We start from the raw sequence: 14622 nt of genomic DNA, 5'->3' as shown, positions 1-14622 counted from the left end.
TATGACAGGCTTCTTTGGGAAAATTACAGTCTCTCTGAACTTAGATGAGAAAGACAACGGTGTGATCCAATTGTTACATTTTGCCAAGTGTATTTTTACTGCTACAGCAGCCATACCTCTTTACAGTACTGTGCAAGAATATCATTAAATTTCATCATCATTTGTCGATTAATGGCCTCCCGTGAACGAATATGCTTAAATTTTAAAAGCATGTCAAATGCTGCTTCAGCTGATCGAAGTGTCTTAAAAGATTCGTCAATAAAATTTTTTGCTTCTTTCTCAATAACCTGCCAAAAGAAAAAGCCCAGAAAAAACCCTTATGACCCTGTAATTACCCCGCAAAAATAACAAAATGGCAAGAAAGGAGCAAAAAACCAAATCAGTGCCTTGAGAAGGATTTCCATTGTGCTTTGGTGGAAGCTGAGATCCAGTTAAAAATGGCAGACTGGGGACTTCCTGGTGGTCCAGTGGGTGAGACTCTGTGCTCCCAATGCAGGGGGCCCAGGTTCGATCCCTGGTCAGGGAACTGGATCCCGCATGCATGCCACAACCAGGAGTTTGCATGCCGCAACTAAGGGTTCACAGGCCACAACTAAGAAGCATGCGTGCCGCAACTAAGAAGTCCGCATGCCGCAGTGAAGATCCCCCATGCCACAACTAAGACCCAGCGTAACCTAAATAAATAAATATTAAAAGAAAAAAATGGCGGACCAGCTGCATTCGTTTTCTGCTCTCTCCTCCACTAGTTCAAAATGATAGAAAAGGAAATCTTTAAAGTATTAACTCATATAGACAAAGAAACGGGAGAGGAGATAGTTCAGGAATTTTTGGAAGGAGAGTAACTAACTTTATAGAAGGCAGGGAATTACTACCTAATGCTGGCAATGGGTGGGGGAGGCGGGGGGCACCTGGTTGTCCCATGGAAACCTCTGCGAGGCTGAGCATTCGAGGGCACCAGGCACCAGGAAGGGGAGGGGCAAACAGAGGATCCCTTCTCCACCCCACACAGCCAGGCCACTCAGTACACATACTCTATATCTCCAACCCCAGCCCACTCGATGCAGAGTGGAAGGTTAATTCTAGAAAAATTAAATCAGAGCGACATCAGACTTCTAATAACACTGGAAACTAGAAACCAATAAAGAACATCTTCAAATTTCTGAAGAAAAGTTATTTTCTACCTTGAACTCCATACCTACTATTTCAGAATTCACACATGCAAGACTCAGAAAAAATGCATGTCCCATGAAACCTTTCTCAGGAAGCTACTAAAAAATGTGCTCCACCAAAACAAAGGAGCAAACAAGGAAAGAGAAAGCTGTGAACTCTAGAAAGTAGGATCCAACACAGATGAGAGAAGATAGGAAGTCCTGGGCAACTGCTTCACAACAGGTCTGAGGAGCAAATAATGTAGACTGGAGCAGGAAGACAGCAAGCTCTGGAAGAAAGGTCTCTGGAAAAATAATAGCACTGATATGTCTCAGCAGATGGAACCCACTATTGATAGGTGTGTGAAAAAGATGTTAGGGCAGTTGGAAAAATTAACAGTGTAACTAACCAAGCAAATGCAAATAAAAGCAATGATTAACTCCAGGAAAAATGAAGGATTGGACAAGAAAGGTTGTATGGTGGGACTTCCCTAGTGGCGCAGTGGTTAAGAATCCACCTGCCAATGCAGGGGACATGGGTTTGATCCCTGGTCCGGGAAGATCCCACATGCCGAGGAGCAACTAAGCCCGTGTGCCACAACTACTGAAGCCCATGCACTTGAGCCTGTGCTCCGCAACAAGAGAAGCCACTGCAATGAGAAGCCTGCGCACCACAACGAAGAGGAGCCCCCTCTCGCCACAGCGAGAGAAAGCCCGTGTGCAGCAACGAAGACTCAAAAATAAAATAAAATTAAATAAATAAAATAAAAATAAATTTTAAAATATAAATAAATAAATAAATAAATAAATAAGCTGCCTGTCAAGGCTGACTGTGCTGTTTCCGCACGTAGTCCCCTCCTCCGTCTATAAAAGCTCTTGCCCACTGACCCTCAGTCGGGGGGAGTCAACCTTTGGACAGGAGTCCGCCCCCACCCCTGGTTGCCAGCAGCCAAAATAAAGCAAACTTTCCTTTCCACCAACCTTGCCTCTCTATTGGCTTTTGAACAGTGAGCAGGGGATTCCACTTTCAGTGACAATATGAAAGATGCTCTGGGGTTATCAAAACACTTACTTAAAACATAAAACGGGGACGCTCCTGGTGGTGCTCCGCACGTGAGGCTGAAAGGTGGGCGTGGTGGGCCATCCTGCCCAGGCCGCAGGCAGTGAGGTCGTATTCTCTCTGACCGGCCCCGACTCGCCCACACCTAGGGCCGCAAGCTCTTATACCACCTCCCCACCTCCTCTCCTTCCCTAGCTCAGATCCACCTACGCTGCAGCCAGAAAAACCCTCTTCGGTATAAGTCTGATGACATCACTGCCTTGGTGAACAACCTTCAATGGCTCCCTACTGCTTACTAAATTAAGTCCCATTCTTCACCCCGGCCGCTCTACATCCTCTCCAGTTATACACCCAACCCACCTTGGTAGCCACTCTAGGGTGTCTAGCTCGCTTCAAACGTATTCCACCTGGGGAGCAGGGGTGGGGACAGAGGACACTGAGAAGTGTTCGTTGTTACCTTATGCTCTTCTGCATTGTTTCCATTTTTCACCAAAAAGCAGGTATCCCTTTTTATGATTTAAAAAAAAAAAACAAAAACCCTAAACATAACTAAATAACCCAACAGATTTAACATGGAGAAAACATGGTATCCACTTCCAGAATCGAATCGAAGGATGTGTTACTTGCCAGGACTTCGATCTTGAAGTCGTCCATCACGTATTTCCAGTACTGGGAGCACTTGATGCTGAAGGGGTCAAAGGTCAGGCTTTCCATCGGGGTGACCAGGCTGTCCACCCGGCACAGCACATCGTCGATGCGCTTGGGATCCCCAGTCACTGCTTTTAGCTCTGAACCAAATATGTTGTAGAATTCCTCCAGGACCTGTCCGATCAAACAAAACACGAGGAGGTGACCACTTGGTTTTCTCACGATTGCTCTAACGACCAACAGGTTGCATATCTAGGTTTACCTGCGGGCAAGAATCTGGTCACACAGGTAACCTCCTCCCTTTGGAGTACCAAAGCCTAATCCCTTTGGTACTATGCCCACTGCACAAAGGACCAGTTCCAGATGCCCTGACACAGCTTACAAAGTCTGCATGCTCAAGCCCCTACCTACTCCTTCCATGTCCTCCCATACTGCTCTCCCCCTGCCACCTCACAGCCACCCCGGGCCTCTTTCAGTCCCACGTTCCTTTCTGTCTCAGGGCCTTTGCACCTGCAGTGTGAAATGCCAGGTACCTACTACTCATTAATAAGTATGCCTTCATCAAGTCCGACCCTTTAGAAGAGGCCAGGCCCCTGTGCACACTTCCACAGCCCCCTCTAGTCTTCTCTCCTAGCACTCACCTCAGCTGTAGCTATGCATCTGTGCGATTATTGTCTACCATGTGTCTCTTCTACTGGACTGTAAGCTCCATGAGCCATAGACTATGTACAGACGGGACTTGCTTCACAGGTGTGGGACCCGGGCAGGCGCACAGGGCCCCAGGCTCCAGAGGGTCCTGTGCTGGGTTTAAGGCTCTGCTATTGCCATCTTGAAATTCTTAATCATTTTATCTCTGAACTTGTGTTTTGTAAATGAAGTCTCGGGGGACAATCGGGCACACGTGTGAGCAGAGGCGATAAGCGAAGTCTGCGTGTGTGCTGTTCGCAACACCCCACTGACACGCAGCGTGTGAGGTCCCACGAGCAGAGAATCCCGGTGGAACCACGATGCACGAGAGCTCAGGGAGACTCAGCGCCAGTCCCGGTCAGCGCGCGGCAGCTACGGTGAGTAAAGGAGGACACCAACGGCTCAGAGAGGCCACCTTCTCCTTGCAGAACAGAGCTTGCTTCCAACGCAGAAAAAAAGGCTAAGAAACATACCCGACCAAGGAACCCTACCTACCATATTGCTTCTCACCCCTGTACTTCACCGTATCGGCCAACTATTCACGCTGAAAATAACGACACAGAAGGAATGATGGAGATAGGAAAACCCACAACTCCTTTTCCTCTCAGCCTTCCTTCCCCATCAGTGAGCTGAAGCAGGGAACGCTGGTAGAACTGCACACATCAAGAAGTGAAATGAAACCAGCCGAGTTAGTCAGGTGAAGCGTTTACATCTGCACTTAAGAGCTGCGAAACAGGGACTTCCCTGGTGGCGCAGTGGTTAAGAATCCGCCTGCCAATGGGTTCAAGCCCTGGTCCGGGAAGATCTCACATGCCGCGGAGCAACTAAGCCCATGCGCCACAACTACTGAGCCTGCGCTCTAGAGCCCTTGAGCCACAACTACTGAAGCCCGCGTGCCTGGAGCCCGTGCTACGCAACAAGAGAAGCCACTGCAATGAGAAGCCCATGCACCACAACGAAGACACAACGCAGCCAAAAAGAAATAAATAAATAAATTTGTTTAAAAAAAGAAAGAGCTGCAAAATACAAACTGTGTCATTTCAGTGATTCCACACACCAGACAAATGCCCTTCTCTTTGCATGTTAAGCTGACACTGCACAATATAAAGAAGAACCGTAAAGTTCATGCAAATAATTTAAATGTTTAATTTTCTTTTACTTTCTTTTCTTTACTTTGCTATAGTCGTAACAAACCAACAAACAAGGCCATGCCAAGGTGAGACATGTCAGAAGGAAAAGCTTTTATATTTCAAGACTTTTAACAGCATTTTTTCCTTGCTTGTTGAATAAGGGGTCAACATTTCTGTTTGCACTGGGCACTGCGGTCACACAGCCAGCCCTGGTCTTTGCTCATCATCATTTCTCTAGCAGCAAGGACAAGCGCCTGGCACGTTGTGAGTGCTTGATAAATATTTAGAGAATAAATGAATGGATGGACCTTCATGAGACAAGGGCTGGCTAATTCAACCCATCAGCCACTAAGCCTTGCGTACATTCATTGAAAAGAGAGTGGGCTCAGATAAACAGGAAGCACCGGCAGATAGATGGGTAGTCACCGTGGCGATGGCAGGGATGACGTGGCTTCAGGGGAGAGAAGGTCTCAGACCGCCTTTGAGGAATTCCAACACTTAATGGAAAGACAGAGGGGGAAGATTTTACAAAAGACACTGAGAAGGCGTGGCCAGAGTCAAAAGAAAACCAAGACATGGAAGCAACCTAAATGTCCATCAACAGAGGAATGGATAAAGAAGATGTGGTACATATATATATATATATATATATATATATATACAATGGAATACTACTCAGCCCTAAAAAAGAATGAAATTTTGCCATTTGCAGCCACATGGATGGACTTGGAGGGTATTCTGCTAAATGAAATCAGACAGAGAAAGACAAATACTACATGATAATCATTTACATGTGGAACCTAAAAAATACAACAAACTAGTGACTATATAACAAAAAAGAAACAGACTCACAGAACAAACTAGCTGTTACTAGAGGTGGGGAGGGGCAATATAGAGGTGGGGAGTCAGAGGTACAAACTGTTAGGTTTAAAATAAGCTACAAGGATATATTGTACAACATGGGGAATATAGCCAATATTTCATAATCATAAATGGAGTATAACCTTTCAAAACTGTGAATCAGGGCTTCCCTGGTGGCGCAGTGGTTGAGAATCTGCCTGCTAATGCAGGGGGCACGGGTTCGAGCCCTGGTCTGGGAAGATCCCACATGCCACGGAGCAACTAAGCCCGTGCGCCACAACTACTGAGCCTGCGCGTCTGGAGCCTGTGCTCCGCAACAAGAGACGCCGCGATAGTGAGAGGCCTGCACACTGCGATGAAGAGTGGCCCCCGCTTGCCACAACTAGAGAAAGCCCTCGCACAGAAACGAAGACCCAACACAGTCAAAACTAAATAAATAAATTAAAAAACAAAAACAAAAAACTGTGAATCACTATACTGTACACCTGTAACTTATACAACGTTGTACATCAACTATATTTCAATTTTTTTTAAATTAAAAGATAAAGAAAACCAAGGGAATTCCCTGGCAGTCCAGTGGTTAGGACTCGGCACTTTCACTGCTGTGGGCCCATGATTCAATCCCTTGTCGGGGAACTAAGACCCCACAAGCCTCGCAGTGCAGCCAGAAAAGAAAAGGAAAGGAAACCAAAAGCAAGGGGAGAAGGAGGGCTGTCACAAAACTCAAGGGAGAGCTGCAAAGGTCAGGTGTGCTCTGGGACATTCCGGTACATTCTGTCTGCTCTGCAGACTTTTCTCCCGGCCAGACCCTCTCTGCCTCCCACCTGACACGGAGAGGCCCACTGTCAAATGCCAAACCGCCTCCCATCGGGCAAATCCCAGCTCTAACCACCTTTGCATGCATTGAAGAGAACGCCCCCCAGCCCCCCACTCACCTGAAGGACGTCGTAGAGATCCTGGCAGACGGTGGCCATGTAATCCGTTCTCTCGAACAGCCGTTTCCGATCAAACTCCCACCGAGCCTCTCTCCCTGAAGCCTCGATCTTGGCCCGGATGTCAAAATAGGCCTTTTTCCACATGTTGAGGGTGTTCCTGGCCTCCAAGGTTTTGTGTTGCGCGCTCGCTCGGTTTTCTCTGAGAAGCAAAGAGATGCTGTGATGGGCAGGAGGGTCTGAGCCACGCTCCCCGCTCCCCGGGGGAAGCAGGCTTCTAAGGGGACAATTCTAAGCAAGGAGCGGAGCCTCTCTGATGTCATGGTCTCACTGCAGAAACCTTCCCGGGCGAGCTGCTGTTCTGATGAAACCGGCAGGGATGTGATTGGTGGGGTTGCAGGCAGGATTCCAAGCCGTGGCCCAGGCTGACCTTTGATGCAGCTGCCCCCAACCTGCAATGTGCAAAGCCTGGTAAGCTTTCTGTTTGAGCTGGAAGGGGAGCAGGTGGCCTTGGGTCCTAAGCCAGAAGCAACAGTGGAGTAAAATGATAATGCTGAGATTTTGGTACCTATTTCACTTATATAGATTGTTTTTTTTTTTTTTTTTTTTTTTTTTTCAAACATCTTTATTGAAGTATAATTGCCTTACAATAGTGTGTTAGCATCTGCTTTATAACAAAGTGAATCTGTTATACATATACAATATGTTCCCATTTCTCTTCCCTCCTGCATCTCCCTCCCTCCCACCCTCCCCATCCCACCCCTCTAGGTGGTCACAAAGCACCGAGCTGATCTCCCTGTGCTATGCGGCTGCTTCCCACTAGCTATCTATTTTACATTTGGTAGTGTATATATGTCCATGACACTCTCTTACCCTGTCACATCTCACCCCACCCCCTCCCCATATAGATTGTTTTTTAAGAGAGTTAAAAAAAAAAAAAAGGGAATTCCCTGGCGATCCAGTGGTTAGGACTCCACGCTTCCACTGTAGGGGGCACGGGTTCGTTCGCTGGATGGGGAACTAAGATCCTGCATGTCGAGCAGCCCGGCCAGGAAAAAAAAAGAAAGTAAAAAAATGATCTGTGTCTCCTTCCACATTTGATCCTCAGAGGCTGTTCCAGCTGAGGGGGTCTGGGGTCCAGGAGTGAGGTTCCCTTGGACGATCCGCCTCGGTCTCTCCAAGGATAACCAAGGAAGACGGTCCTGAGTAATCCACACCGTGGAGTATTATTTGGCCAGAAAAAGGAATGAAACACCGATGCAAACTACACCATGAATGAACCTTGAAAACATGATGCTGAGTGGGAGCAGCCAGTCATAAAAGACCCCGTGTTGTATGATTCCACGTGCATGAATGTTCAGAAGAGGCGAATCCACAGAGACAGAGAGTAGATCAGTGGTTGCCCAGGGCTGAGGGGTTGAGGAGGGTGGGAGTGAAGCTAAAGGGGACAAGATTTCTTTCTGGGATGAAGAAAATATTCTAAAATCACTGATGGCCATGGATGCACATCTCTGTGAATATACTAAAAGCATTAAATTGTACTTTTTTTAAACAGGTGACTTGTACGGTGTGTGAATTATGTTTCGCTAAAGCTGTTTAAGATCTTAAGAAAAACACAGTGCCTTTACTTCTTACCTGAACAAAGTCCGAAGATTCACCACTTTGCAGACTCTCTCCGCGATTTCCCAGGCAACGCGCTCCAGGAGCGGAATCATCCTCTCGTCTTTATTGTAGTGTCGGGAGATGATCCACACCATCCTCAGGGCACTCATCATGGAGGGGATTGTTTCCAAGACAACATGAAAGCTGGATCCATGCGTTATGTTCTAACCGGAGAGGCACATGCAAAAGAGAGAGCAAAGCCAGCCACCTTCGCCTTGTGGCCAACAGTGTAAGAAAGCAAGAAGTGTGCAGGAAATTTCCCTCTTCTTTTTTCTTTCTTTTTTTTTTTTTTTTTTTTTGTATTTAAAAGGTATTTTAGGGACTTCCCTGGTGGCGCAGTGGTTGGGACTCCGAGCTCCCAATGCAGGGGGCTTGGGTTCAATCCCTGGTCAGGGAACTAGATCCCACATGCATGCTGCAACTAAGAGTTCGCATGCCGCAACTAAGGAGCCGGTGAGCCACAACTAAGGAGCCCACCTGCCACAACCGAGAGCCAGCGCAGCCAAGTAAATAGGTAAAATAAATAAATAAATAAATAAATAAATAAATAAATAACCAAAAAAAAAAAAGGTATTTTAATTAAATGTAAGTGTATTTCTGGATTTTAGTACTTTCAGGAAAAATGGGCATCTGTTTAAGGTCTCTCAACTTAAAAAAATTTTTTTTTGCATTCTTTTTCATATTCTTTTCCATTCTGGTTTATCACAGGATATTGAATATCGTTCCCTGTGCTATACAGTAGGACCTTGTTGTTTATCCATTCTGTATATATACAGTTTGCAGCTGCTAATCCCAAACTCCCACTCTTACCCTCTCCCCCTTGGCAACCACCAGTCTGTTCTCTATGTCCCTGATTTTGTTTCTGTTTCATAGATAAGTTCATTTGTGTCATATTTTAGATTCCACATATAAGTGATATCATGTGGCATTTGTCTTTCTCTTTCTGATTTACTTCACTTAGTTTGATGATCTCTAGTTGCATCCTTGTTGCTGCAAACAGCATTATTTCATTCCTTTATATGGCTGAGTAGGACTCCATTGCGTATATGTACCACATCTTCTTTAGCCATTCATCTGTCGATGGACACTTTGGTTGTTTCCATGTCTTGGCTGTTGTGAATAGTGCTGCTATGAACATAGGGGTGCATGTATCTTTTTGAATTATAGTTTTGTCTGGATATATGCCCAGGAGTGGGATTGCTGGATCATATGGTAGCTCTATTTTTAGTTTTCTGAGGAACCTCCATACTGTTTACCACAATGGCTGCACCAACTTACATTCCCACCAACAGTGTAGGACATTCTTGTTAATTTTAGAAAAGTCCTCATTATGGGAGAAAATGTTTAACAAACAAAAGAAGTTTGAAATAGGTCTGTAGGTGCTGACATGGAAAGATAAGATTTACAATTAAAGTTAATAAAGCAATTTGCAGACGTGTATATGAAGTGTGGTGTGTGTATACATATTATATACATATATAATTATACTATATTTAGTGGCAAGAGTGCCACTGAATGAATCAAAGCTGGTCTTCTAGAGGTGACCTAAAGGTGCCAGTGTTTTCCAGGGTATGTGTCCCCCAGCAGGAAGGGACATGATTTTGACAGCACTCAAAACTTTTAAAAAATATAGGGACTTCCCTGGTGGCGCAGTGGTTAAGAATCCGCCTGCTGGGCTTCCCTGGTGGCGCAGTGGTTGAGAATCTGCCTGCTAATGCAGGGGACACGGGTTCGAGCCCTGGTCTGGGAAGATCCCACATGCCACGGAGCAGCTGGGCCCGTGAGCCACAACTACTGAGCCTGCGCGTCTGGAGCCTGTGCCCCGCAACGGGAGGGGCCGCGATAGTGAAAGGCCCGCGCACTGCGATGAAGAGCGGTCCCCGCACCGCGATGAAGTGTGGCCCCCACTTGCCGCAACTAGAGAAAGCCCTCGCACGGACCGAAGACCCAACACAGCCAAAAATAAATAAATAAATAAATAAAGTAGCTATAAAATTAAAAAAAAAAAAAAAAAAAAAAAAAAAGAATCCGCCTGCCAATGCAGGGGACACGGGTTCAATCCCTGGTCCGGGAAGATCCCACATGCCTCGGAGCAACTAGGCCTGTGTGCCACAACTACTGAGCTTGTGCTCTAGAGCCCGTGAGCCACAACTACTGAGCCTGCGTACCACAACTACTGAAACCCGCACGCCTAGAGCCCATGCTCCGCAACAAGAGAAGCCACCGTAATGAGAGGCCTGTGCACTGCAGCAAAGAGTAGCCCCTGCTCACCACAACTAGAGAAGACTCAATGCAGCCAAAAATAAAATTATTAATTTTTTAAAAAAATTTTTAAAATACCACAAACCATATCAAAAGTCAAATGACACAAGAAAAAAATTTTTAAATAAATAAATATATATATATATACTTATTTTACTGCGTATTAGAAACGACTGGTATATCAAACCCATGACTGCACAGGTATGATTGTTTGAGGCTAAATTACACACACACACACACACACACACACACACACGTACAAATTTAAAAGTCAACTTAAAGAGGAACTTCCCTGGTGGTCCAGTGGGTGAGAGTCCATGCTCCCAACGCAGGGGGCCCGGGTTCGATCCCTGGTCGGGGAACTAGATCCCACATGCATGCTGCAACTAAGAGTTCTCACGCCACAACTAAGACCTGGCACAGCCAAAATAAGTAAATAAATAAAATAAATATTTTTAAAAAGTCAACTTACAGAAAAGTAAGTTTCAGATGCACAAAGGGATGGCAAAAATTACAAAAGTGATGCATGAGTGATGTAAGCTTGACTCTCACTGATCTTTGCAAGCCACTCATTTTGCAGAGACGATAAATAAACCTCAGAGAAGGAAATGATGTTGCCACTAACATCAACTCCATGGCAGATTCCACTTGGACCTCAAGCCCTCAGATTTGATAACCTGTTGTACCACTTATACAGGACCATACAGATCCTTATCCGTGGACCACTCATACAGTTGTTGGACAGTTGCTTCCCCGACACTACTCTTGACGTGCTAAGTGCTTTGCAGTCATAAGTTCATTTGAACTTTCCAGCAACCATTTGAGGTAGGTTCTCTCATGATCCCAGTTTTCCAGAGAAAGAAACAGGCTCAGAGAGGTCACATATGCAGATGTGGGATACTCGGGACCTGGGTCTATACCTCTACAGCGCTTCACCACACACATATTAACCCCTCAGCAACACAAACAGGACTTTTACTGGTCTCACTACTTGGACAAGAGTAACGACTCCTGGCCTTGGAAGACGATACTGTGCATGATAAATCAGAGGGGAGGGGAATCCCGAAAAAGGAAATTACACTTGTGCACTGCTGGTGGGAATGTAAAATGGTGCAGTCACTGAGGAAAAGAGTTAAACATAGAATCTTCATAGACGGTTAAACATAGAATTATCAGACACTTAAACATAGAATTATCAGATGTCCCAGCAATTCTACTCTTGGGTATATGCCCAAACGAATTGAAAGCACAGACTCAAACAAATATCTGTATACCCATATTCATAGCAGCATTATTCACAATAGCCAAAAGGTGGAAATAACCCAAATGTCCATCAACAGAAGAATGGATAAACAAAATGTGGTGTATACATACAATGGAATGTTATTGAGCCCTAAAAAGCAATGGGATTCTGACATATAACTACAGCATGGATGAATCTTGAAAACATTATGCTGAGTGAAATAAACCAGACACAGAAGGGCAAAGATGGTATGATTCCATTTCTATGAAATACCTAGAATAGGCAAATTCAGAGAGACAGAAATTAGAAAAGAGGTTACCAAGGGCTGGCAGAAGTCGGAGTTGTTTAAAGGGATGCTGAGTTTATGTTGGGGATGGTGAAAAAGTTCTGCATATAGACAGTGATGAGGGGTACCCAGCAATGGGTAGGTATTTAATGCTACTGAACTCTTACAAGTGGTTGAATAATAAATATCACGTTATATATATTTTACTACAATTTTTAAAATGCTGAACAAACGGACTTCTCTGGTGGTGCAGTGGTTAAGAGTCTGCCTGCCAATGCAAGGGACACGGGTTTGAGCCCTGGTCCGGGAAGATCCCACATGCCGCGGAGCAACTAAGCCCGTGCGCCACAACTACTGAGCCCGCGGTCTAGAGCCCGCGTGCCACAACTACTGAGCTGGCGTGCCTAGAGCCCATGCTCTGCAACAAGAGAAACCACCACAGTGAGAAGCCCATGCACCGCGATGAAGAGTAGCCCCCACTCGCCGCAACTAGAGAAAGCCCGCGTGCAGCAACAAAGACCCAATGCAACCAAAAATAAATAAATAAAATAAAATAAATTTTTTTTAAAAAATGCTGAACAAACAAAAGGAAGTGAAATCTAGTTTACAGAGCTGACTTTCCAAAGTGCAGTGCACCCGGCGTACTTTGAAATGACGTTCCACCGTGGAAAGAAACCGCACATTGTCTGAGGCCTCCATGTGGAACTTGAACAATTCAGTTAAGACGGGCTGCAGGTTGGCCACAAGCATAGAATCTGATTCCTTGATCACATCCAAGACTTTTCTGACTACTGGAAGCTTTGTTTGTTCATGGAGTGCACTTAGCGTGGCATTTCTTTCTCGCCAGAATTCAATTTCGGCCAGAGGACCATTCCCCTGAGAGATGACAGAAGCACACAAACAGCATCATCATTAGCGGGGAGTCCACACTTGTGGCTGTTCCTCCAGCATCCATGCCTCTCCTCCCAAACGCTCTAGTTAGGGGCTAATCCATACAAGGACTTCGGGGGCGGGCACTTGACCTAGGATGATCCAATCAGAGTGAATCTCAGGACTCCAGTCGGGAATAGTAGACGCTCCATTTTTCTCTGGACAAGGTGGTATGTGGATGTGGGGTCAGAAACTATTACCGGTTGCCACCATGAAGGAAACCAGCCTGAGGAGGAAGCCCCCTCAGAGAGGAGTTTGGAACCAAGAAATTAACAGAGCAACACAGCTAGAGTGCCAGAGTCTTGATCAAACCATACCTGAATCCAGCACTGCCTCTAGACTTTTCAGTTATGTGAGCCAACAAATCCTCTGTCTTATTTAAGCCAGCTGAGTTGGGTTTCCTGGTTCGTTTTTTTTTTTTTTTTTAGCCCAAACATCCTGACCCATACACAGTATTAACTTTATCAATAACAGAGAGTCATCTATTAGCACACTAACCTCAGAAAGCCCAAGAATGACACCTTGGGTATGTTTACTTTGATATTTTTAAGGAGGTCACAAAACAGTAAGAAAAGAGGCTAGATCGCTCAGATCCCCAGACTCCTGGCTCTTTCTCGGGACAGCAAGCATGAACTGGATCAGGGATCTTCAAAAGCATCGCACACATTACCTGAGGCGTCTTTTTCATCTGGCCCTCAAGAGCTACTGATATCTGATTCAACCAGTTTATCACGCATTGCTCCAAAATTTCCACGGTTTCTGGGTCAGCTGCCAGGTCAGACACCTCTCCCTCTACACTGATGCTTGGCATTTCTAACTTGATCTCACCTGGTAGAATAAAAATGGTCAGTCAGCCACTAGTGTGGGGGAAATGATTACAGACAATGATGTTCAAGTTCATCAGCTGGCTCTTCTCTCCAGACATCAGTATATGGCCTGGTACTTCCCTGTCCTAATATTTCTATATCTCATTCTCTTTCATTAGAATGTAACTAAAACACTTTAGATAATTAGATCATTGCTCCAGTGTTAAGCGCGATCAAAATGATTTAGCTATTTAAGACGGTCCTGAGTTTACAACCTACGTGATGTCAATTTAAAAATTGAACAAACAGGGACTTCCCTGGTGGCCCAGTGGGTAAGAATCCACCTTCCAATGCAGGTTTGATCCCTGGTCGGGGAACTAAGATCCCACATGCCATGGGGCAACTAAGCCCATGCACCGCAACTACTGAGCCTGTGCCCTATACAGCCCGTGTACCACAACTAGAGAGCCCACATGCCGCAACTACTGAGCCCGCATGCTCTGGAGCCTGTGTACCACAACTAGAGAGCCCACACGCCACAATGAAAGATCCTGTGTGCCGCGATGGAGATCCCGCACGTTGCAACTAAGACCCAATGCAGCCAAATAAAATAAAATAAAATTAAAAATTGAACAAACAACCAGAGCTCAACAGATATTCGAGAAAGCCTCCAGCATGAAACAGACAGTCCAAGAATAAATCAGAAACAATGACTTCAGAGGAAATTGAGACAATGTAAAGAACAGACAAAAAAAATGTTTTAATCCCAACTATTATTAGTCTCAGAGATTTGAGACAACATGGCATCCATCAAACAAGAACAGAATGCTATGGAAAAGGTACAATCACAAAATAAGAGGTCTTAAAAATTAAAAAGATGATAGCTGATGTGAAAAGTCTAATCAAAAGTTGTGAAGGTAGGGCTTCCCTGGTGGCACAGTGGTTGAGAATCTGTCTGCCAATGCAG

General features: G+C 45.3%; 1 protein-coding gene across 6 annotated transcripts in view; it reads right to left on the bottom strand.

The window, feature by feature from the left end:
* Window positions 1-14622, bottom strand: part of DNAH10 (dynein axonemal heavy chain 10) — a 152442-nt gene that overhangs the window by 117253 nt on the left and 20567 nt on the right. For all 6 annotated transcript variants that reach the window (XR_009005127.1, XM_007189638.2, XM_057527371.1 and 3 more), the window contains 6 exons: window positions 13520-13677; window positions 12565-12795; window positions 8102-8292; window positions 6470-6668; window positions 2836-3030; window positions 117-287 (listed from right to left, as the gene is read on the bottom strand). Coding sequence is in view for 5 of the 6 variants with exons in the window: in XM_007189638.2 (XP_007189700.2) it covers window positions 117-287; window positions 2836-3030; window positions 6470-6668; window positions 8102-8292; window positions 12565-12795; window positions 13520-13677 (1145 nt within the window). In the remaining variant the exon portion in view is untranslated. The remainder of the gene's footprint in view (window positions 1-116; window positions 288-2835; window positions 3031-6469; window positions 6669-8101; window positions 8293-12564; window positions 12796-13519; window positions 13678-14622) is intronic.

The sequence above is a fragment of the Balaenoptera acutorostrata genome, chromosome 13 (genome assembly GCF_949987535.1).
Source record: "Balaenoptera acutorostrata chromosome 13, mBalAcu1.1, whole genome shotgun sequence".
NCBI classification, from domain to species: Eukaryota; Metazoa; Chordata; class Mammalia; order Artiodactyla; family Balaenopteridae; genus Balaenoptera; species Balaenoptera acutorostrata.
This window is presented reverse-complemented; position numbering and strand designations above follow the sequence as displayed.